Here is a 24,806-nt window from a genome sequence, read left to right on the forward strand (position 1 = left end):
CAACCTTGGCTTTAAGAGCTGCTGCCTGGGAGAACTGCAATGCTTTTAAGAATTAGATATAATAAAGACACCTATGAAAAAAGATGGAGGCCTTTTATAGTTCAGAAGCCAGTATTTATGAAGACATACACCTACATTCTCCTCAGAAACCCCAGCTACTGTCATTGCAGAATATTTTCTAGGAGCTCTTCCAAACAACAAGAAACCAAATTCTGCATTAGAAAAATCCAAATATGACTTTTGAAGTAACAAATACTGAATACAAAAAGAGCATGAGGAAAGTCGTTAGTTTAATACAGTTAGTTCTGAAAGCCAAACAGTTGTATTAAGAAAGAAAAAAATTGCAATAGCACTTTAACTCCAGTGAAATCACATCCAACTGTCACACTCACCAAGTGGTGTCGCCAGAGCTGGTGACGATTTGATTATCATCCAGGAAACGACAGCAGGACAAGTAGCCTGGGAACAGAATAAAAGGGGCACAAAGAAGGCCTGGGATTACTCTCCCTGTTGCAAACTGGCTGGGTTATGTGCTGCTCCCTCCTCTCCTGAAGCCCAGAATGCAACAGGCAATGTTTGTGTTGGAACCTCCAATGTTCTGGACAAAACGTGGTTTGGTTCTTCACAGATCACACCCAGCCCAGCCAGGGGAAGGGGGACAGGGGGGTGGAATCCACTGGCCAAGCTGGGGAGAGGGGCAGCTGAGCCTGCACTGCACACAGAAACTAAGGAACTGAGTCTGCAAGGGTGTCACTGCACCAGGAGCAACAAATGCTGATAAACCTCAACTGTGCCACGCAACTACTGGGGGAAATTAAACTACATTCCTGGTCAGCACAAAGGCCAGAGCATGGACGTTGGATGTTTCCCAACAGTGGCATCAAAGAACTTCATCTGAATGCTCTGAAGCATTTGTACTCCAGTCCCACCTGCCCAGCCATCAATGACAAAAATCAGCGCCAGCCACCTCCACTTCACACAGCACAAACATCTGAAAATCCCAACTACAGCAAAACAGGAAAACCTGCAAGCATCAGCTTCCAGCTGTGGGGTTTGTTCAATTCTGCAGCAGGAAAACGGTTTAAAAACATTTAAAACCCAGGCAGTTTGCAGCTGAGGTCCTGCCTGAGGAAGGAAGCGTGTCTTTTGAACTGGTAAACTGGATTTGAGAGAGAATTTTTTTTAATTTTCCCCAGGTAAGCTGGAGCCCCCTGAGCAGCACTCACCTGTGTGCCCGGCGAGCTCCCGGCTCACACGTACATTCCCTTCACGAGTTTTCAAGTTATAGATGGAGCAGATGTTGTCCAGCCCACCACAAGCCACGTAATTCCCAGAGGGAGCGTATGCACAAGTCATGACCCAGGAGGAGCGCAGGGGGATGGCGTGCACCTGGAACACACACCCACCATTCATCCACAACCCAGCAGGAAGGTTCTCACCTGTCCCTCAACACACCCTTCTCTTTTTGGCAGAAGGGCAAGAAGGAAGCAGCTGTTGGAGCATCAGAACTATTTTGAGGGTAAACTTGCAGCTATCGCTCGTCAGACTGAGTGATGATGTAATCAAACCTCAGATTTGCCTTCCCTGAATCCAGTTGGATCAGCGATTTTGGTAAAAAGTAAAATTATTTCGTTTCAGCCCTCTGATTACTATTGGTTTATTATAGGTTCAGGAAAATATTGACTTCCAAGCACAGTCAGCAGAAGTGCCAATTCCAGGCTGAGCTGCTGTGAATGAACAAGCAAGGAAATCGCTGCTTCCACTGCCATTTAAATCCTGCTTTGGAAACCCACTGCAGGCAATCAAGCTTCATAGTTAAATAACTACTCCATGTTTCCTTGTCATTCTGTGCTCAAAGAACTTTTTTTAGATAATTATGGAAGCTAAACCTGTTCTGTCTTGTTAACTCATTGTGTTCACCCCTCAAACTTGCTTTAAGAAAGGGCTGATAACCCTTAAAAATATGGTGGTACTTCCTGCAATATTAACAATCTTCCTGAATTCCTTAAGTAGAGATTTCTGTAGCAGCAGAGGAACAGGCAGTGATCAGTGAACCTGCAACAATCAGCAGTTAAAAAAACCCCACCCCCTGTACTAAAACCACAACCAGCTTCCATTTTTGGAATTCTTCTATCAAGGAACTGGTGGGAATATTCACCTTGAGCCATTTTATTTTATCATTAGGGAATGATCATATTTATGACAACACTGTGTTACTTCCAGTGTGTGCTGGAACTGCCAAAAATATTGCATGGATTAATGAACACAGATACAAGAAGTGAAGACACTAATACAGAAATCATGGTGTACAGTGATTATTTTACCTTTTTTTAGTTGGTACAGTAATTTAGATGCAGGCTGAGGCCAGAGGAGGAGGATGAAGGCAAAGGGAGAGGGTTTATTTTTAATTTGCAAACTATATTATTATTCTTTACTTAAGTTATGGATTCATTAGTTTTACAGCTGGGGTTCAACAATAATCCCAGCCTCAGGAGCTGCTGCTGCAGTTGTTTGCTTCTCTCTCCTCTGTAGCACATCATTTGCTCCAGTGCATTGGCAAAATTGGTTTTAATGCCATGAAAATGCATTTGAAATAAAGCCAGTCCCACGGTCCTGTGCAGCACAGACTGGGGCAGCTCCGTCAGCCCAACTCCAAGGGGTGAGGAGAACTGTTGCCAGCCCTGGTAACAGTGCCCATCACCAGCAAACACCAACCACTGTCAAATAAAAGTAAAAGTAGCCCTGAACTGCATCATGTGACTGCACACCCAGAGTGATGACTCACTGGGGATGGCAGGTCTCGCAGCACTGGACTGCAGACAACAAATTATTAGGGCTATGCCTAAATCTCTGACCCCTCTGGTGCAACCTGCTCATTACTGCTTGCACTCTGGTCATCACTTTATCTGCAGCATCAAAACACATCCAAACTTTCTCTGGAATTCAGTCTTTCCCTGTTCTCCATCTGTGGTGCACAGTTCCACACACACTGCACTGAGGGCACTGCTCTGCTCTTTACGTGGGAATTTGTTTGCTCTGGAGAATTCAAAATCTGGACTTTGGTCTGGGAAAGCAATACAGCCAAAATCATGACAAAAAAAAAAAATCCTTTTTTTGCATTTACAAATGAATTACACAGCAATGTATCAGCTGGCCTTACCTTGTTTGTAGTATAGCTGTCCCAAATTATAAGTTTGCCATCCTGGGAGGCACTAACTAGAAGCCTAGAGAGGAAACAAGAGGGAAACACAATCACTGTGGGCAGGCAAGGAGGAACACCTTTGTGATGAACATTTTAAGGGAAAGAGGATGAAAGCAGTTGATATCAGTGCCAATGAGCTTAAGTGAACATCAGCAGTTATCAGGAAAAAAGACAAATGATAATGGAATCTACTCTATTTCCACAGTTCCTCAGAATTCATGTGGTACCATAACTTTGTTTTTCAGGCAAGCAGACAAGGAGTGGCACTTTGGCTTTGAATTTCGAGTTGGGTTACAAAAACATGGACATCAGGAGGGAAACTGTGGCATTCAGTGCTCCTGAATTCTCTTGGCCGTCCGAGTTCTCTTAGAACTGGTGATTCCCAGCGGTACCAAGTCCTGGGCACTCAACTGCCCAAGGAACAGTGAAGCCCCACGAGCTGATCTGTACCCCCAGCACCCACCTGGAATCAGTCCCCCAGTGCATTGCATAAATTTTGGCCAGGTGTCCCCGGAGCGTTCTCCTGGTGCGCATCTGAATCCTCCCCACGGGGTCGATGTTGGCTGTGATCTGAAACAGCAACAGGGGCACTTCACTGCATGTCCCCTGCTCCACAAGCATCACCTCACACACAGTTACACCTGAACAAGCAGCCCAGTGCAGACCATAGTCCCACACTCTCAAAATCAACTGAGCTCTTTAAAACTGCCCAATCCAAAGTTATGTCGTTCTGCGCCGCGGGTTTTGCTCACACGGACAGAGCAGCCCTGCTGCATTTACACACTCCCAGAAATTACTTTGCTGAGGTCGAATCTTCTTAGACTTCTAGGATTTCAGACCTTTGATCCGGGTTTTATGCCCCTGTACAGATAAATGTGGCAGACATTTAACCTCAGCAGGCCCCATGGCTCAGATTATCAGGGTTAACACAACAGCACTGCTGCCACATCCACAGCAGAGCATTATTTTCCATTAAGCAGCAGCAATGTGCCCTGAGTCACTCAAAGAAACCACTGCTCAAGGCCACTGCTCTCAGAAACTGGACAAACACGTACTTATTTCTGGAAGAAAACATCCAAGGGCAAAATAAAAAACTTGCTAAAGGAGGCAAAAAAGGATTCCCTCGCATTTACCTCTTAAACCATACTTTCCTTTTGTAAAGGAGACAAATTTTCCTAATTGCTGCTAAACTCTGAAATGCTTACCTGAGCCAGGGTGGCATCTGCACATGCTTTCCTAGCATCCTGCAAGAGAAGGAAATGAGAGAAATTGGAGGAAATTCTGTACATTTATTCATCTCTGTCGAGTTGATGAGCCCCCACTCAAAGCAAGGTTCAGAGAGCATTTCTGCCTGTCACCCAGACAGGACCCTGCAGCATTAACATAATGCACTGCCTGCTGTCACAACACACCGAGCACTTGACTTTGAAACCTCTTCTTCTTTTGGGAGAAAGGTGACAGGATTGTCACCACAAAGACAGCCAAGACCACAAAGACAGGCAGGCTCTGCAGTCTCCAGCCTTGGAGGTTTTCAAGACCTAACTGGACAAAGCCCTGACTAACCTTATCACTGACCTTATTTTAAGCAGCAGGTTTCTTAACATTAGTCATGGTCTGGCTCAGAAAATCTTCAGCAAACACTCCTTTTGATCTAAACAATTCTGTGCATTGTTTACGTAGCTATTATTTTCCAAACCATATCCAAGACCAAAAAGTAATTTTCTAAAGCAGTTACATGTGCCTGTCCCTTCCTTCATTAACTCTGACACTCTGGACTCATTTAATGCATCATCTCTGTCCATCTCTGGCCCCCTGAGGACACAAAATGACCCCTCATTTGTGCTGAGGACACAATACATACTCTGATTTGGTTTTTCAGTTGCTCGGCCTCCTGGCGTAACTGGTCCAGCTCACTCATTTTCCTGTGCTAAAGGTGTGCTCCACTGCCACCTCGGGAACAGCCAGAAAGCTGAAAGACAGGAGGCAATCAGCACAATTAGCAGAAGCCATAATTTGATATTGCAGGAGTAGACAAGTCATTTCAAACAGCACTTTGATTTCACCTGGAATACAGGCGAAAACACATCTCACACCTCAGTGTGTGACCATCCCAAATGTGCTCAGCTCCCCATCACAGGGAATAAAACATAATTTGGACTTATTTTCTTCCTCCAGCCCCTCTTTTTCTTCTTTTTGCATTAGTGTGTTTCTGATTCAGTTTTGTATAAACTCAAGTTTCTCCATGGGGAACGAGCAGATAACACCAACATCAGACAGGAAAGTCAGACCTTCCCCGTAGGTCTTAGATCAGAGTAAGGAATCCTCCTAGCAAAGAATAAGCACCTCAAAAGTATTTACAGCACTTGCAAACTGCTGTAAAAAGCATTACAAACCCTGTCTGTAACACGGTGGTTATGAAAAATGTTGTTCTGATACCTGGATAAAAGGAGATCAGGCACAAACACTGCTCAGGATTTTACTTGATAACTGCTGGAAAGTCCCTGAGACATCCAGAATGGAGGTCAGAGAAAACATGTTGTCAGAGAAAAAAAAACGGGGTTTTTTGAATGTTAGGGTGAGGGGAGGAGTTTCAGAAATCACTTCCCACAGACATTCCTCCCCTGCTTTCCTGGTGTCCATCAGCAGCAGGTTACCCACATCTCTCCCTGTCTGCCAGCCAGTCAGGCCCTACAAACCATCACTACCCCTGAACCATCCTCAGATTTTCTCAGCCACTGGATTGTCTCCCAGCACAACAACCACACAGATACTTCCCCCTGAGCACTCAACCTCTCCTGAAAAGTCTCTGCTCCACAAAGACATCGCTGGCATTTTCCCTGGCATTCCACGCCTCAAACTCAGCTGCTCTGAAACTTTTTGTTTCAAAATCTGTGCAGCTTGACAGCAACAGAAGATGCTGGAGAAACGTGCTGATCAAGTTTATCTTTTATTGCAGCACAGGATGACTGGTTCCAATTTCAAATACTACACGGAGCACCTGTTTATAAATAAACATGGGCACTGTGTTTTTTAGAACATTTTATTAGCCAGAATTGACCCTTTGCTATTAAATAAAGCAAATGCTTTGCTAGCAGCTTTCCATATTATTCTGTTAAGATTTAATCAGCTTAGTTATCTTTGCAAGCATGAGGGTTTTGTTTTCCTCCTAAAGCCCTTCCCAAGGAGAAAGATGAGGATAACTTCCAAGTTTTTATCCTGTCACAGTAACAGAGAACATACTGTCAAGGCAAATTAGAGCAGTGGAACAAACACCACTGCCAGAAGAAGTTTCAAAATAGTTAAGACTTCAGCATTGCCTAAATATTGCCATCCCCCATAACCACACTCATCTCTCTCCAGATTAGTTGTTATTCCAAACTGAGGATCTCAAGGAACAAATGCCAGATCTTGTCACAGCATCATTTACAAGTTTTATACTATTCTCTGAAGCCAACAACATTTTAGAAAAGGAATTTTACTTGGCTTCACTCCCGAAACCTCCCCTCACACAACTTCAAGGCCCTTTCACTCCCCTGTGAAATTAGGTCTCCTCTTTCTCTCTTCTGGTTCCAGGGTCATCCCTAAGCCCCTTTGAGACTGCTTGTTCAGCTCAGTCCAAAATCCAGTTAAGACAAAGCCCATCCCGGGTGTTTTATTATCCTCCTTCTCTTCTGAATGCTCTTTTGTTCCTCAAGATGTTTTGTTCATGCTACACCTCCCACAAACACCCCGTGGGTCTCTCCACCCTTTCAGCACACCTGCAGTTCACACACCTGGTGGAACAGGAATACACTACCCTTATCATCATAAAGAAACTCTAAAGGCTGTTTTTAAGAATAAACTGCATTTTCTCAGATATTTCAGCTTTTGGATATCCAGTTCTACTTCTGCCATTCTCCAGGTTAATATATAAGCCCATTTCCTACTAAGCAAATACTGACCTTCCCAGACAAAGAATTCAGAGATGGTATCATTCCTATTTCAGAGCAAGAAATTACAATCCAAGACTTAAGTGCTCTGCTCAAGGTCACAGCAATTCACTGATGGGATCATGATAAAGATCCAGGACACCAGAATTCCAGCTGCAGGTACAGGGAGCTTCACTGAAGATTTTTACAAGCAGCTTTATTTAAAAATACAATAGGAGGAATAATCTCACGTCAGTCAAAGCAGACACACTCTCCTTAAAATAGTGCCAATTTATTTCTGCAGGTTTTGTGCACTATGTAATAGAATTCTCTTGCATTTAAATGCAACAAAGCTTCCTTGCATGGAACAGGGAGAGGCCTTGGGAGATGAACCCTTATCCTGGGAAAAAAAACCACATTAAGAAAGTTCACTTCAGAAACCGAGTCCTGTAGTTGCATTCTGGATTATTTAGGCAGAAGAGAGCTTAAAACAAATCATACAAGATCATTTCATGCTTGTGCCTTACTGCTTGGCACAGCCTGCACCCCTCCTGTGCAGCTGAGCTCCCAAAAACGCCCGACTGGGAACTCCAGTGAGTTTGAAGGAAAGCTGATTTTTAATGAACAGCCCCAGCCTGGTGCAGCAACACCCCAGAAAGCTTCCCAGCTCTGTGCAGAACCAGCTCCATCATCCCAGGCAGCACGGAGTTGAAGGAATTTAACAACTGCTCTTGTTCCAGCAGCTCCTGTGGATCCTGCCCCTCAGTCCCCTGCTCATTTCAACGTTCTCTGTGTGACAATCAGGAGCTGAACACACACAGCCCTCCACGGCTTTCCCATCTGCAACACCACAGATCCACGGAAGTTCCTATCCTGGAGTTGGATACACTTTCAGAGTTCCAAGTCAGCCCCTCTGCATTCCAAGCAACTCCAAAAACTCTGAGCTGCCTTTCTGTCAGCATCCATAGGAATTGTTTAAACCACATTTCCACATTCCCTTTGTAGTCTTTGTTGTTTCAACATCAACAGGAAGTTCTAATTCCTGCCAACATGACTGAACTCACTCACACTCAGGAAACGAAAATCCTAACCCAGCCAAGGGCATTAAAATATAGGGAGTTCTCTGAAGAAGACTGCAAAATTTATGGGACAAACAGCAAACTAGCTTGGCTGTTCTTCTATTTCTTTTATACTCAGCCTTAGACAATTAAATTTATGGTAGAAATATGAGTTCCATGGGGGAAAAAAAAGGGCTGCATCCTCCTGTGTCCTTTTTAGCTGTGCTGTAAATCACAGCTTACCAGTATCCTGTATTGAAAAAAATAACTTTAGAAGACCAAGGACAACAGGTAAGGTCAGGGAACTGTATGGGAACACAAAATACTTTTGTCTCTTCTCACTCCTGGTACATAGGAAGTTTTTACACAGATTTATTCCTATTACAGGCAGAGATCATATATTAAATAGTCTCTGCTCTTACTTCTCTGCTCATTGCAAACAAACACAATCAATTATCATTAAGTAACAGATTTTTGTTTCTTGGCATTTAACTCCATCTTAAAAAAAGGTTTCTAGAAGAACCTACAGATGATGATTCTACTCCTGGAGTTTTGAAAGAAGTTACTGAGCTTCTCAATCAAACCAACCTCACAAAAAAAATCCCTCCTCCAGTTCCACAGCCCTTTTTCCCAAAGAAACAGGCAGCAGCCAAACCCATGCTTACCTCTCTCTTTTTTGACTGTGTTGGTGTGTTCCTGAAGGCAGCTGCTCAGCAATAACACACTCACTTTCCCCAGCTCACTGGAGACCTTTCCAGAGGCTGAAGTGCTTAAGTGTCTCTGCTCTAAGCCTAATTCCCCTAATCCTGTTGACCAGCCTATACCTTGTAGGTAATTCTCCTCTTGCTGGGATAACAATCTGGGCACTCTGGAGGCAGTTCCCTGTTCCTCCTGCTCCGAGTGCCCCAAGGCTCTAATCCCTTTTCACAGGTTACTCAGGGAAGAGTCACTTTGTTCCTCTGCTTCCCACATGGGAAAATCAACTCCTGCCTTGGCCCTGATTTGTTACATTCCGTGGGATTATTCAAATCACTCACCTCAAAGGAGCAGCTCTGGGTTTGCTCCTCTAACCTGCACCAGCTATTTTCCTGTGTAAGGGGAAGAGTTATGGAAGCCCAGGCAGTCAGCTGAGTGTCTAAACAACTTGGCACCAGCTTTCTGAACTGCAAAAAGCCTTCTGGAATCTACAGAACTTCCACATATTTCCTGCAAATGGAGATATATTTAGGAGCCTGGGATAATATTCTTATTTAAAGGTAAAGCTCACTGCTCAGAAAACAGTGACAGAAAAATTCCAAGGCTAAGGAAGAACTCCAATTCCCTCATTTCACTGTAACAACTCCAATGTCCTTTCCCCAGCTCAAGCTGCTTATCCAATTAGGTCCAGTTACTGAACCCAAGGTATCATTAATACTGTCACACTTATTTGTAGCCTGATGCTCGAGAAGTGGGCAGAGTATATAAACCCAGACATATATTCCCTGGTTAAATATTATTCCTCTCTAAAACTACCTGGTAAGAGCAATGAGGCTGTGCTTACTGAACACTGTATTTCATTTTCTCACATATAAAAAGAATACAAAAAGAATAAAAAAAGGAGGGAGTCTTCTATCCTCTCCTGTGAATAATCTCTACAGATTAAAAGAAAAAACAGATTTGAAAGCAAAGCTATCATTAAGTCAAATGCTTAGAACTTCTATCCCCTGATGGCCAAACTTTGCTTGCCACAAGATATTTTTAGTACACATCACCACTACCAAAAAGTAACATAATCCCACCGAGCCATTGTTGATGCAAAGTCTGGTAACGTCGAGGGTTTAAAGCTAATTTTTTGTGTATTACCCAAGCACAGTAATTTCCTAAGCAGGTCTGGCAAAATCCCCTTTCTCCTGTGAGCAGCCTGGCTGATGTTTGTTCCCTCCACCTCTCCTCTGCCAACACACATCACACCCCAAGGGGGCTGAGAAGCCAAACCCACCCCAATTGCAGCAGCAGAGCCCCAGTGCCGAGCTGAGGGCAGGGCCAGCAGACAGCTCAGAGCAGGGCATCTGATTAAATGGAGCTGTGCTAATCTAGGAGATACCACAAATCCTATTAGCAACAGGCACAGCAGCAGCTTGGGCATTTTCACAATGACAAAGGAATTACACACAACTCGCTGCCAGCGGTTCCACCTCACGTTGGCTCGGAAAAGCTGAGGGGCTGTTTTTTGTTTGCACAAGTGTATATTGATTTTGTGTTTCGTTTTCAGTCGGGAGAAAATACAGCAAGATCAGAATTGCTCGTGGAACAGACCTGAGGTGTTCTCTCCCGCATTTATATAATCCAAAATAGAAGGGAAAAAAATTCAGGGTGCCTTCAGATCCTGAAGCACACACATCTCCAGAGGGAGATATGGGTAGAGAAGTAAAGCTTGCTGCCTGTTTTTTGAAAAACAGGTAAATATCTAGTAATTGAAACAGATTTCACTGAGCAAATGCTTGGCCAATTAGCAACGTTCCTTCCAGACTCAGGAGCTCCACAGAAACTGAAGTTATGGCCTGGAAGGTAATGAAGATTTCACTGTTCCAAGAGCATTAGTAATAATTACAATTACACAGAATATAAACTCTGAAACTTTTAGGTTCTGTTGAAATAATACTGACACGCTGAAAAGAACATTCTGACAAGAGCCACTTTGCTCAAAAGAAATGTGGCCTTCTTTTGTCAAACATGGTGCAGAAGTAATTTTTCATTCATGAGGGAATGACTGTTCTCATCACTTTATTTATTACAGTTCCCTGCCCCACTGAGATGAAACAGTTTCATCTGTGGTCTCCCTCTGCTGTGCCAGTTCCCTCTCTGACAGAAGGCAGGCAGTAACATCTATTATTTAGCAGGTCTCCTGGCCATTTTAAAATCCTTCCTGTTGACATAAGGATACACATACTAAGGGAGAAAACAGGGACTTTTTGGGCTTGCACGGATCAGCAGCCAAAAATCTGAAGTTAGCCACTTTTTAAAAAGAGCACGTTTCTCAAGCACTAAAAAAAAAAAAAAAAAAAAGAAGTTACCTTCTTTCTGTACTTACATTTTCTCTCACTACAGTAGAAAGGCAACTTCTGCTGTCAAACATGTAAATTCTGCAAAAAAACCACACCAAACCCAGAATTAATACGATTATCAAGAAGGAGCACCGATTGCTGAGAAATTCAGCAGAAATTAAAACCCTATCAAAGCCCAGACTAATTCTGTTAGCTCCCAAACAGCTGGCCTGTCTTCAGGAAGGGAACACAACCAGAAGACTCGCTCGTGTCGAGAAGCTTTTAACACTCTTCTCCCAAGAAAACTCCTGCCATGCTCAGACCATTAATTCCCTTCCGCTGGCCATACAGAAGCCCAGGCCAGCAGAGAGTTTAGGATTGTAACAAAATATTGTGTCACTCCTACAAGACTGTGATTTTCACTGCTCTACAAAGTGCCCTGTCCCCCCAAAAACCAGCATTTGCAAAGCACTGAAATTATTTCTGCTCAGTCCTGTTCCTGAGGTGCATTTGCCTTCTGAGCACAGTTAAATATGAAGATACCTATTTTATCAGAAGTTACATAAACCTCCCACTAAGGAGCTCCAGTGAGAGCACACTGCTCCAAAAGAGTAGAGAAAGTACAAATTGCCACATTAAGGAAATCACACACCTGCAGTCTGGGCCCAGATAATGGTTTAACACACACACACTGGGCTTTGTAGCAAGGTCAATAAAAGGGATTTTGGAACAATTTTGTCCTCTGGCAGCACGAAGTACTATTACAGCTCCCCCCCCAAGATGTGAAACACTGACAATCACTCACACGTGGAAACACGGGGACCTGCCCCTGTCACAGCAGGACAGGGCTGGGGGGATGTCAGGGCACACCCGAGTGCTCCTGTTCAAAGCCACTGTGTCAGGACAGGGGGACTTTATTCCAAGCACAAAGCAGGAAGGTTCTGAAGCAAAATAATCTTAAATCAGAAAGCCAGCCTACAGTTCCACGTCCTTCAAACTGAAATTCTCACATTTCGGATTTTACAGTTCGCTATTAGCTGGAAAATTCACTTCAGTGTCTGGAATGGAGGTTAAGCTACTTAGGATATGGATCATCCTCATCCAAGCTCATTTGTAGATGAACAGTTTAATGCTGTGATTATGAAACCATCACAGTGTAAGCAGGTTTGTTTGTTACTGCCAGAACAACAGAGAAAACAGTAACTCATGCTCAGAACCAAACCCCACTCCCCCAGGCACAAATACAGGACCATGGCCAGCTGAAGTGCTGAAAAAAAGAGCAATTTGGGGCAACTTTCAGAAGTCTTGAGAGAACAAACTTTGCCCACCCTGCAGAGACAATGGAACCTAATGAAATTCTGAAAGGATTACCTGCAATGTAAACAAGTAAATTTATGCTGGCACATAAGAATACACAACAGCAAAGGCCAAACCACACACCATTATTGTCCTGTGCTGCACCCTCATTAATGCAGGAGAGGTGTTGCAGATTTCATCTGCCTTCTGCAAAAAAAAAGAAAAACAAACCAAAAAAAACCCCCAAAAAAGCTACTTTAGCCAGCCTGTAAGGAGAGGAAGGAAGCACAACAGCAAACTTTTCCACAGAGTTGGGTTTTCAGCTGGGGATGCTGAAAGCACCCTGTGATACCCACAGAATGCAGTCCTGGCAACGAGATATTTGCAATTCTATGGTAAAGATGGAGCTCATTTAAGAAAAAAACATAGACAAGCTACTTCTGGGGGGAAAAAAAAAAAAATCTGCATGGCCACAAGCTTCCATTTTTAGCTAAAATGCAGCCTGGTAAAAGCAACATGAAAATTAGAGGCCAGTTCATTCCACACACCACAGCACTGGCTCAGCAAAGAGAGTTCTTGTAAGGAGCTCCACCATTGCCCTGAGCAGCCCTTCCAGCCCTGCTGAGCCCAGAGCTGGGGTTCCTCAGCACCAGGAACGGGGGTTCCAAAACCAGGAGAGAACAAAAGGTCCCCCAGAGCACCTGGAGCATGGTCCAAGTGGTTAAAGCAGCCCCAGAGGTGGTTGGTGTCACCAGTGTCCCCACATCCTCCTGCCCCAGGTAAAGAAGCACCACAGCAGCCTGGACTAAAAAACAACAGGCAAAAGCATCAGCATTGCTGGGTAAAGCTTCTCCACTACAGGGACTCGCTGACTGCTCTCAGCCCAACAGCCTTTCTTCTCTAAAGACACTTCAGTAGTTACTCTGAGTGACAACACAGCCTAAAAATTTATCTCCACTCCAACACGCACCAGAGTACAGGTCCTACACATGAAGACTCTTCTGCAGAAGAGACTATGACTTTTTTCACGAGCTTGGGGAAAGCAGGGAGGAAAACTGGGAATAAAAGGGGCTTGGAAGAGTATGGAAGGCATTTAGAAGTATTTTACTTTTAACACCATAGGAAACCTGAGCAACCCTTCAAAATTAAGCAACTTCCTAAGAAGATTAAACACACTCCGTGCCCCCTCTCCAAAGCCATTAGCTGCATAAACACATTTTATTTCTTGACCTATGGATTCAATGAGAGACTTTAAACCCAAATATTCTGGATGATAATTCCAACCTTCTTAAAAAGACTGCTTTACACACACACTGACTGGGTGCCAAGGCTAATATTTGGACTGCTGCAAAGGCATTCTAGCTGCTTAGAACACACCACCAGCGCAGGCATAACCCCATGTGGGGCCAGGCACCAGACATGTACCCCCCACATCACCACACCTGGGGTCTGGCTCAGCCCCTGGGACAAGGTCTGAGCAGGATTAAGGGACTGGAGCACCTCTTGTAGGAGGAGCAGCAGAGATGTGTTCAGCAGGGGATATAATCACTGTGGGCAGCCTTCTGCAGACACATGTATTTTGGGCTGACATGGATCTCACCCAACACTACTACAAACTAGTTTCCATGACCATTACACCACTTGAATCTTAAAAATGTCTTGCATAACACATCCTCCTACAAAAGTGGCACATAAGGTTGTTTTATTCGGAGCGCTCAACCAGAAACAATTTCACTGGAAAAACCACCCAAAAAACCTACTAGTAAACCTCAATATTACTACTGAGGTAAAGCAGTGATTTCAAATGGAGTTGCTTTGCTGCTCTGGTCTCTCTTCCTCATGAACAGCATCCCACACCCAGCAGGGCTGGCTGCATGTGGGCAGGCAGTTCCTAATTTAGCCTGCAGAAGCTCCTGCTCAGGTACCAACCCCACTCTGACATATAACCTGCAGGGTAGGGAGAAGGTCTGTGGAACCAGCAACTGCAAGTTAGGTTATTAAAATTATTTCTCACAGCCTCCACAGCTGATTATTGCCACAGAACAGTATCTTGATGCCCGAGAGATCACGTGGCCTTGCCAGATCACTGCCAACATCATGAAATGTCAACATGCCACCAGGCAACAGGGATTAGAAGTCTCAAATTTAAAGCTTCAAGGCTATTCTGTATAAAAAAAAAGCTCCCAAACAAACCCCATCCTCAGTCTGATGGCTGGGTTCCTAACTAACAACATAAACAGCTCCAGCAGGCAGCTGGAAACTGGAAGGATGTTTTGGTATCCTCCTGTGTATGTGCTTCTCCAAGAGTTAATTCCCACTTTCCTTGGGGAGTGCAGATCTGTGGTCCAGAAAGCCAAGTCTCTGCTGCCACCTCCTACAAGGGCAGCTTTGAAGCACAACCTATAGAAGCATAAAATAATAATTACAGATTCATAAACCCAAATAGGCTCGAGTGAAAGGATACGACTCCTTCTCATTAATTTGATGTCTTCCTTCTGGGAATCATCTGCCACGTCTGTGATTTCCAGGCACATCAGCACTGAAAAGCAAGCAATACCTTACTGGCAGGTTTGCCAAAACCTGGTGGGGACAGTGCTGGATTGTACAACTCCTCCAAAAGCTTCCTGAAAGCTCTTGTGCCATGCAGGGCCAGCAGGGCTGAGTGTGCTGTGGGAGGTACTGGCTGCTTCTGGTGCTGAGGAATTGCCAAGTTCCCAGCTGGAGCAGTCGCTGTGCTCAGCAGACATTTTTCCCATATATTAGTGTGAAGTACACACAAAACAAGCATCAGGTCCATAACTTAATGCTCATCTTGCAAGAGCCACACTGGCTGCTTAGAGAGCTCACAGATTCCCATTTCCAATACAGTGTGCAAGTAAAATAATAATTACACAGGCTAAAAATACCTGCAGCTTAGCAACCAGATTTCACAAATGCTTCATTATTACCTATAGCTCAATATGGAATTACAGGTCCCATTTCAATCAGGCAGCTTCCTCCAAGGGTCACTGGTGGGGAGATTTTAGGAGCTTTTGTGCTTTTTGGGGAAATGCTTTTCCTCCTGAAGAACCTCGTGCACTTTTCCTGCTCTGCTTGATGTATCTGCAAGAGTCTATTAGGAAAAAAAACCCTTCTCGTGGCTGCACAGAGCACAGGAAAATTGCTGGCTAAAGAATAAAGGTCAGTTCTAGGGTCCTTCCAAAGTTCTGGCCACATTCCTTCATGCTGCAGCCTCATTCACACAAAACAGCAGGAAAAACCAGGCACAGCAGATCTCCATGGAACAGCCCCAAATCAGCCAGCACGGCCTTCCAGCAACCTGCCTTCAGAGAAGCAGTGAGGCAGTTCAGACAAGTCCCTCACTGCTTCCTTTTAGCACTTCAGAATCAAAAAACCCCACAAAAATAACAACAACAAAAGCCCCAGACCAAACCCATCCACCTCAAATAGCTGCCGGGGGGGAAGAAAAAAAAAAAAAGGGAAAAAAATAATTAAAGCTTTTATTTCATAAAATTCGGGGAAGAAACAAAATATTAACAAATCTGGAAACCTTGAAAGACCTTGCAAAACCCAAATTCAGCAAGGCAGTTTCACATTCAAAGTCCCAAATTGGAAAACCAGTGTCTCAGAGGAACACTGCATTTCTGTCTCCTCCAGAGCTGTTACAGAACATGAATAATTCACCCTAAAAAAGTTGATTCCTCAATATGCCAGAGGTTATTACCACCCAGTCACACAACACCTACTGAAAAAAATCACCAAACTGGCTGCCCACTTTGGCTTGCATGCCCAGATTTTCCAAGGCCTGGGGAGCCATCCCTCCCTCCCTGTGTTTAACAAGCCCTTGAAAATAAACCTTTTGGATAGTTTGCCACTCCTCCCGGGCAGACAACAACGCTGGGATCGTGGCAGGACAACAGCTCTGATGTGAAGTGGCTCCTTGGGCCACCACCCCTGAAGAACCCCCAGCTTGCCCCCATGGCACACAGCATCCAACACTCACATTCCCTGGTGCTAATCCCATGACCTACATCCAAGATGGGATCATCCCCATGCAACGTTTAAGAGTAAAAATCTGGACTCTAACAGGTCACTTCATTAATCCTCCCGAAAGGCATCTGTGAGCCATGTGTGCTATTGTTAAAAAAAATAATAAAATCATCTTAATTCTAGGTACAGCAGAGAATTTCTGTAAAAAAAAAAAAATAAAAGAACTGATATTACGAGTTTAACAGATGCCTAAAGCCAAATGCTTAAAATAACCTCTTTTAAAAAGAAGGGTCTTCAGAGATCTTTGAAGTAGTTCAGGAATATTAATAACTGTTGGCACTTCAGCGACCCAAGTCCAAAGATTTCCTAACTACATCCCTTCCATTCTGCCTTGCTCTGAAAGAAATTCCCATTTAAGAGCATCTCAACACTTCCTGGTAAGTGGAAGGCATGGGAAGCTAACTTATTTTAAGAATAAAAATCACTGGCATTTAGTGTAAGTTTTCAATGAACTTCTATTTATTAAATCAAAATAACCCAATATTCTGGGGTTTACTCCTTAGTTCTAATTTATCTACATGCAATTGCTCCTTCTGAAGAATAACACATCTATTGATAATCTCATCAATTTTATCCAACTGGCCAGTGATGTTTTTGTCTTCTTTCCTGACAAATAAAAAAAAACAAAAAAAATTAAAGAAAATCCCCCTAACAAAACAACCACAGTAAGTCATAAAAACTTAGAAACCTGCTTGTGCATAAATTTCTAGGTACACTTATCAAAAAAATACATCCTAAAGAATCCCCTTCTCCAAAGCCAAGCAGTTTTGCTGTCACATACTATGAGACATCTCCCTTCAGACTGGAAAACAAAAGGCAGGTCTGAAGGAGAATATATTACTATTAATTAACCAACAGAGAAATGACTAAGCATTTATTACTAGATGCTTCTATCTGCAGAGCCCCACAGTAACTCAACAGTTGTTTCTGCCTTCCACTGTCATTTTTCACTGCTTCCTTCAACTCTTCTACCCTTAACCTCCAGTTCTGACTGATGTTTCCACTCCATTTGCAGAGCCACCAAAGTGTGTGTTTACCCAAGCAGGGCAGAGCACACACCCCACAGGAATATTGCAGTCTCACTTTAATAATTAATAATTAAAGCCAGGCTGTGATATTGCTGTGATATCACAGAGCAGGGCCACAGGACCAGGATATTATCCCTTCAGAGAACGTGGGATCCCTCGTGTCTATCAGCTCAATCTGCAGGTTTGGGGGAGTTCACAGGGCAAGCTGTGCAGAGCACACTTCCTCCTAGCAGCTGGAAATGGAAGCTCCCACATCATCCCCCTGTGACAAATCAGTGACAGAACCATTACACAGCAAATGAAAACAGTCACACACCTAAATACACAGACTTGTTCCTTTTTAGTACGAGTCAACATTAAAAACACATTTATTCAGGTATCAAACCCAGTTTGTAATCCACAATTTAACAACATGCTTACAGAGCGCTGCAATCCTATTAAGAAACATAATTCTTGACAATTCCCATTAAGTTTACAAATACTGCCTTGTAAAAGTCACTTTTGGGCAAACCAATTCTCCAGCAGGTCTTCAGTTCATTTTCTGTGTCTGAATATGCTCGGGAGTCCTCCCAAAGGTTGCTGTCTCTCTCTCTCTCTCCCCCGAGGATGTTGTGCTCCAGCTCTCTCCAGTCTGTCCCAGTGGGCAGTGACTGGATCCCACTGCTCCCAGTTCTCGGGCACAGGGATGGAGAGATGCAAAACCTGGTGATTACAGCACCCCCTGTTCCCAAAATCCACCAGATTACAATGAAATCCATCAGGTGGATCAACTGCCACTGTCAGGGATTAAAGTGGGAGGGAACAAGTAGGTTCCAGCAGCCTGGATGGGATTTTCTCTCGGCTCTTGCCAACACATCTGTCTTGCCTTGATCTTCACCTTGTTAAAAAATCACGTGCTGGTTCGGATCTCACCAGCACAGTGACATCAGCAGGTACACTGAGATCTTCACTACAATATTTATTATATTAGAGGAGGAAATGGGCGATGTGATCACCTACTTACAACACAAAAACCAGAAACAAAAACAGCGAAATAAACACTAAAACGCTACTAAGAAAAAAATTGGCGAGGCTCTGTGCATAAGCCCAGAAAATTAGCACAAATTCCCATTATTGTGTTTTATATTTCCATAAATTCTAGCCTGACTATTTCAGCAACAGAGGCTGAATCACCCCTTTCGTTCCACGTATGCCAGCTAGTAAAGAGTCAACTGAGTCAAAGGAGAATCAGCTGCTTCCCTAAGGAAAAACCCCACCAACTTCCAGAATGCCACAGTTAGCAACCATGCTTTACACATCCTTCTAAGCAAAACCATTTAAAAATAGGCAGAAACTGCCAATCAAACCAGCACACCCTTGCTCTTGAGCTAAGGGAGGCATTTTCAGCTACAAGGTGATCTTTTCTGGACCACTTTGCCTCCCAACAGCATCTCCCTGGCCCCAGCACGTAGGCACAGTGAGGAGCTCACGTGCTGCCATGTCTCACTGCACCTCCCAACACTAATGAGGAACACACTGTGTGCTTCCAGAGGCAGCCTGGGCTCCAGCAAACCTCAGCTGGGCTTTGCCATATGGATCAGGAGTTCCACCCAAAACGCCTTTCATGGTTAGGATTGAATCCCCAAAGCGCTTCAGCAACGTGGATTCTTCCTTCTGCTCTGGCTTAGAGCAACTTGGTGAAAGAAATCAAGCTTTTACTGTATTTATGAAGTAAAAATACTAATTAAAAAAAATCCAGCAGAAGCAACAAAGGTAACCCCATCTTAGAGCCAGGCTGGACATGACTTCATAAATACCTTCTCAGTACAGCTGCTGTCACATCTGCCCCAACAAAAACAGGGAGTTAAGACACTGGAACAAACCATCTGCTCCTTTGTGCCTCTGCTACACAGGCTGCACAAAGCCTCAGAGATCATCTAAAGGAAAAATATTCACTCTTTACTACTGTGTTAGAGATCTTTATCCAAGCTTCAGCTAACTAATAAACAGAATACATTTAATTCACTGAAATAAGGATGTAGGGGTTCAAACAGCACACTGATCTTCAGTGAGAGATTAACAGAGCACTGTTAGAATAAGTTAAGCTACACCATGAAACAGCTGCTTCCCAGCACCAGTCTGAAGATAAAAAGCATTTCAGTGGACCTTAAAAATCAACAAAATGTATTATATGCATATAGCAGATAAAAGATACTCAGTAGAGATTAAAATATGGCATGAATTCTCTAATCTTTTCACCCAAAATAGACTGAGCAATACTTTGTTCTCTAGCCCCACAATCAACATAGTCCATCTTTAATCAATGTGCAAGCAGCTCCATTAGTTTTGATAGCAATGATTTATACCCCAGCAGCTCATTGATTTCTCCCAGCAATTGCTGCATTTTGATATGTACTGTTTGTACAAAATAAGGTACAGAAGAACAAGAAAAGCAAGGGTGAGACTGAGAAGTCGAGTAGCACAGGAGACCTTGGAGCCATCAGAGTGAGCAGTGGGGTCTGGGAACAGAGGAGGCAACAATGGCCAGTGCTGGCAGGGAAGGGCAGCCCAGGGCCAGGGCACAGCACAGAGGCACAGCAGGAAACCCTCCCTTTCACCCTGGATGTTCTTCCCAGAACACTGCACTGACCCTCCTAAAACCCCTGGCAATAATCTTTGAGTATCACCTCCTTAGGTGATCAAAACACAGAGGAAACATCTTAAATAGAAAAAAAATTAAACAGCAGCAGGGTTAAGAGCCAGGGTGGGAATGAACTAAGGAAGATAAAACTGAACACACCAGAAAGCAATCCCATCTGTTTTATGGACAGGAATCCATGCAGAGTGAAGGTAAGAAGGCCAAGTGTGTTTAACCACAGCAGCAGCCTGGCTGACCTTCCAGGTCAGCTGAAACCTGGAACTGCTGAGGCTCTGCCCTGGCCCTGGATTAAGCCAGCACAGCCCCTCCACCAAGCACCACTCCATGGGTTTTTGGAGCCCCTAAACGCTCCCACCTGGGAACTACTGAGCCCAGGCAGGTTCTGCACAAGTTCCATCTCCCCCCCACCAGCACTGAATCTTTTTGTAGGGCAAACCAAAGTATTTCCTGAAATGCTGAAGCTTCACTATTGTTTATAGTCAGAAGAATAACAAATTTAAGTCAAACTGACCAATTTGACCTCACTGTCCAAAGCTTCCATGGTATTTGAGTTTTCATACCTGAAAAAACACTTCCCCAGCTTCTCCAGGCATCTCTTGAAGACCCACAACTCTGCCAAGATTTTAAATCTGTTCAATTGTTCCTGTTCAATACTGCTCTCTGTGAGTGCTCTCCAGCACTTTAACCACAGCACTGCACAGATAATATCTGACAGCTGCAGTGAAAGCCAGGGCCAGGGAACCTGCAGCACAATTAAACTGCCATGAGCATCAAGCAACCTGTTCTTGATCTTTGTACAGACACCACCTTTGTTACACAGACAGCAGTACCTCCAGTGTCCTGCCACTTCCCAGAGAACGTGCAGCAGGAATAGCAGACATATGTTCCAGCAAAGACAGCTCCTTAATTAGTGCAGCATCATCTTATTTTGAGCACCCAAGGTTTCAGCAGACTATCACATTTACTTTGCTTTTCTAGACAAACAGTGAAAATTACCGCACCAGCCTCCCAGAATGTTTGTTAGGCTATCTGAAAACAAATAAAAATTAAAATATACAGTTTTGGGAACTAATAAAATCCAAGAGGGTCACAAACAGGTTTCTTCTCAGCATCCTGACGCACACAGGCCTGCTTTGTTTAGCACTCTTACTTCATTTACTGGAAACAAAACATATACAAAGTTTTGAATTATGCAGTAATAACTCGTGGTATTTTATACACTGAAACCTAAGTTTACTCTTTTTTCTGTTCTGAGATCCAAGCATTGTTATGTTCAACACGTACCCTGAGCCACGAGGTGTTAACCAAGATGTATCAGCTCCAACACCCAGCTGAAGTTAAATGGAACAGAACTGCACACACATGACCAAACCACACTCACTGGGCTTCACCACAAAGACCTTACTAGAAAATATTAGTGTTGCACACGTGTCAAACTAAGAAATAAGCTCAGGGGCTCGTGCTCAGTGCTGTTCACAGAGTGAACAGATTTCACTCCTGAAGATAACCCAGCATTAACTTTTAAGATCTCTGCATCAATAAAAGAGGCACATTTATACCATCCTGGGTATGGTTTTAACCTTGCAGCTCTGACCCACCTCCTATCCCTCAATTGTCTCGGTAAATCCCTCAAATCCCTGCAAAACTCCCAACAGCTGGACTGCATACAGAGTGTTCTGGCTGTAAAAGGGTGTCCAGGGCAGTCCAACTCCTGCCATTCCAGATGAAAGCCATATTTCCCACAAATTACAGGAGGGCAGCAACACCTCGGGCAGTAGCTTGCAAGGCACAACATCTGGACAGACACAGACACGGCCCGTGATCTCCAAAAACATTCCTCAGCCCCACAGCCTGCCCTGTAACCCTCAGGAAAAGGAAATCTGGGAAAATATCCCCTGTGTTAGCACAGGTGGGAATGAGAGAGTCCTCACAGGAAGGCACAGGCCATTAAATACCGGGCACGTGCATCCCAGTTTCCATGGAAGTCAAAACTCCCAATCTGAAGTGCACAATTTCTGTCAGAGCAAGTGCTGGAAATTCGTTTCGACGTTTCACAGAAATAAAACAAAACCCACTCAGCTTGTCAAGTAACTTCGTGGTTTTGCAAGTAATTTTAGATAACCTCTACTTATTGACAGATTTTAATAAACCCTGAAATGTCAGGATAAACACAAAGCACGTGTTCCTGAAAACACTTTTAAGATGGTTCCCTAAATCTAGGCCAAGACAGGCAAGGCCAGAAAAGCAGTGAGAAAATAGAGATGTATAGAATTAACAGCCCACCTGTAACAGCTAAGCAGGAACACTCTTTATTTCTTACAAACAGAGAAAATAAGCTGGATCAGCTGCAGTAATTAAGGTCACTGTGACAGAAGAGAAAACAAGGCATCGCTTTCCTGTCAGTGATGGTAACTGTGGGGGTTGGCCTTTCTCAAAGGCACACAGAAAGCCTTGCAAAATATCTTAATTTAGTCCCCCATACTCAACACAGTTGGATTCTGTACTAAAGATGAGGAAAATCATCACTGACACCTGACCTGGTAAAATATTCCCACCTCCTCTGACACACAGCTCGCAGGAGTTTGGATGGAGCTCTGAGTTTCCAGAGAGAAGTATTTTGGTTTTACTTCCCCCCCCCCCCTCCCTTTGCTGAGGGAAAAAAAGAGTGAGCTGAAAATAGTGACAAAAATCTATACATAGCTTTTAATATAGGACCATGTTACATAAAGCTACAAAAAAAAAATTATCTAATCTATCTAATTACAGATAATTAATATTTTCTTTTTGGGGGGAGGGCTGGCAGGCATTGCTGTGGTTTTCAAGAAGGCATAAAAAATATTCTCATCTGAGAAAAACATGATAGACAGAACTGGCATGAAATTTTATACAAACCTTCCCCAGATCAAGGTAGAAATACAGAAAAGAAATATTTGGTTATCCCCAGTTCAATTAATCCTTATAATATCTAGAAGATATTTCTCTTCTCCATACAGAACCTTTGGAAACTGCAGTGATCTGACAAGCTGAAATTCCACCTCACAAATTATTATACATATTTTTAATGAAGCAGTTTCAGGCAATGAACTACATTTCACATTAAAATGGCAACTAGATTTTTAATCACTCTCTTTCCCTTCCCTGTATTATCTGCTGCTAATTTTTCCCACGCCAAGTTCTAAATGCAATCTATGAAAATAAAGATTTAGCCTATCTTCACCACCTTCAGTTAGAGCCACCTTATACCTTGTCTCCTTTAAGCTCCCTCAGATCACCTTCCTCAGGTCTTCAGCCTCATTTTCACTTATCCATTATTAGGATTCCAAAATAGACACGGCACAGGAAGATCAAATTTTAACCCTTCAGTGCCACCAAATAAGAATTAACTACAGCTCTTCCCTTAATTAGCATATGGCAAGTGACAAAACCACCTTGTTTTCAAGAATTCCTAATTACCATGGAAGATGTGACAGAGGGGATCCTATTCATTAATCCAAGGCCAGGCATCCTAAACACCTCCAGTACTTTCTAAAGCATTTCTGTTTTAAACCTGCTGGAGGTATTGGTATTTTATTTCAAAAAGACTTAAGTCCAGCAATACCTCAACAATCTGCTTTGTAACTGCTTTCTCAAGCCTTTATTCCTGTGTCCTGTCACCCCCCTCAGTGATTTAAAATATCAATAACCAGGTCAAGGTGGAACAACTGGATGGATCCTTATTTTCCACCACTTCAGGCCAAGGCTGAAAATCCTGGAGAGAATTTTAAAGGGATGATTTCCATGGCTCCCCTACAAGTTGCACTTCCATAATGTCCCCAGAAATATATATATTTTTTTTTGGCTAACACGTAAAAGACTTCCCATGTAGGCATCTAATTGCAGCACCCCCACTACCACAGAGTAAGATGTAAGATATACATAGCAGGCGACACCACAGCCCTGCTCCTTCCAGATGGCACCCAGGAATATTGTCATTACTCCCTGGCTGGGTTCAAGACAGAAAATTCCTGCTTTTTTAAGAATATCCCAGGGAAGGCAAACATCACCCCCTGTAACCAGGACCCTCCAAGTTCCCAGGGCAGCCTCCCAGACAGGCAGAAATATTCCAGAGGCTGATAAATCATAACATGTCCTGTGCCACTCCAACAAATGCAATGGGCAAGCCCTTAATACAAATTGGTAAGTCTTACGAGGTATTAATTGCAAAGAACATGTTTTAGAATGTCAGCTGTTAAAAAAAAAACAAAAAAACAGGGCAAGAAGATCTGATCTTAATGTCCACAAAAATACTTTTAAGTGTTCATTTTTACTCCCAGGCTGATCATCTCCTTTCTCTCTGCTCAGAAATCCTCCAGTGCTTTAATAAAAATGCAGAATTCTGCCTCAAAACCTATCTCGAGAGTGTCCCTGTTTTTGTAGTAGGAAGCCTTGCACAGTAATTTACGTTGATTATTTTGGCATCCAAAGCAAAGGTACTGCTCATAGCCAGCTCAAAGCTTTTAAAAACCTCTTAATGTTCTGCTCAACTACCAGTTGGCTCAAGTATCTATGGATTGTGCATACATTTGTGTTTGGTGAAAAACAAATCCACGCTCACAGAATCCCC

At 43.5% G+C, this 24,806-nt stretch overlaps 1 protein-coding gene across 6 annotated transcripts in view; it reads right to left on the reverse strand.

Annotated features, from left to right (window-relative positions):
• The window catches only part of GNB1 (G protein subunit beta 1), a 36,280-nt gene that overhangs the window by 6,424 nt on the left and 5,050 nt on the right, over positions 1–24,806 (reverse strand). For 4 of the 6 annotated variants that reach the window (XM_032708960.1, XM_032708958.1, XM_032708959.1 and 1 more), the window contains exons 2-8: positions 11,239–11,290; positions 5,064–5,171; positions 4,408–4,446; positions 3,666–3,772; positions 3,161–3,224; positions 1,227–1,389; positions 393–459 (exon numbers count right to left, since the gene is read on the reverse strand). In XM_032708960.1, the coding sequence (XP_032564851.1) occupies positions 393–459; positions 1,227–1,389; positions 3,161–3,224; positions 3,666–3,772; positions 4,408–4,446; positions 5,064–5,120 (497 nt within the window). In that variant the 5' untranslated portion in view covers positions 5,121–5,171; positions 11,239–11,290. Of the gene's footprint in view, positions 1–392; positions 460–1,226; positions 1,390–3,160; positions 3,225–3,665; positions 3,773–4,407; positions 4,447–5,063; positions 5,172–8,833; positions 8,901–11,238; positions 11,291–24,806 lie in introns of those variants that run through there. The other 2 variants (XM_032708962.1, XM_032708963.1) reach the window with 2 other exon arrangements.

Source organism: Chiroxiphia lanceolata, chromosome 22, assembly GCF_009829145.1.
Source record: "Chiroxiphia lanceolata isolate bChiLan1 chromosome 22, bChiLan1.pri, whole genome shotgun sequence".
NCBI lineage: Eukaryota > Metazoa > Chordata > Aves > Passeriformes > Pipridae > Chiroxiphia > Chiroxiphia lanceolata.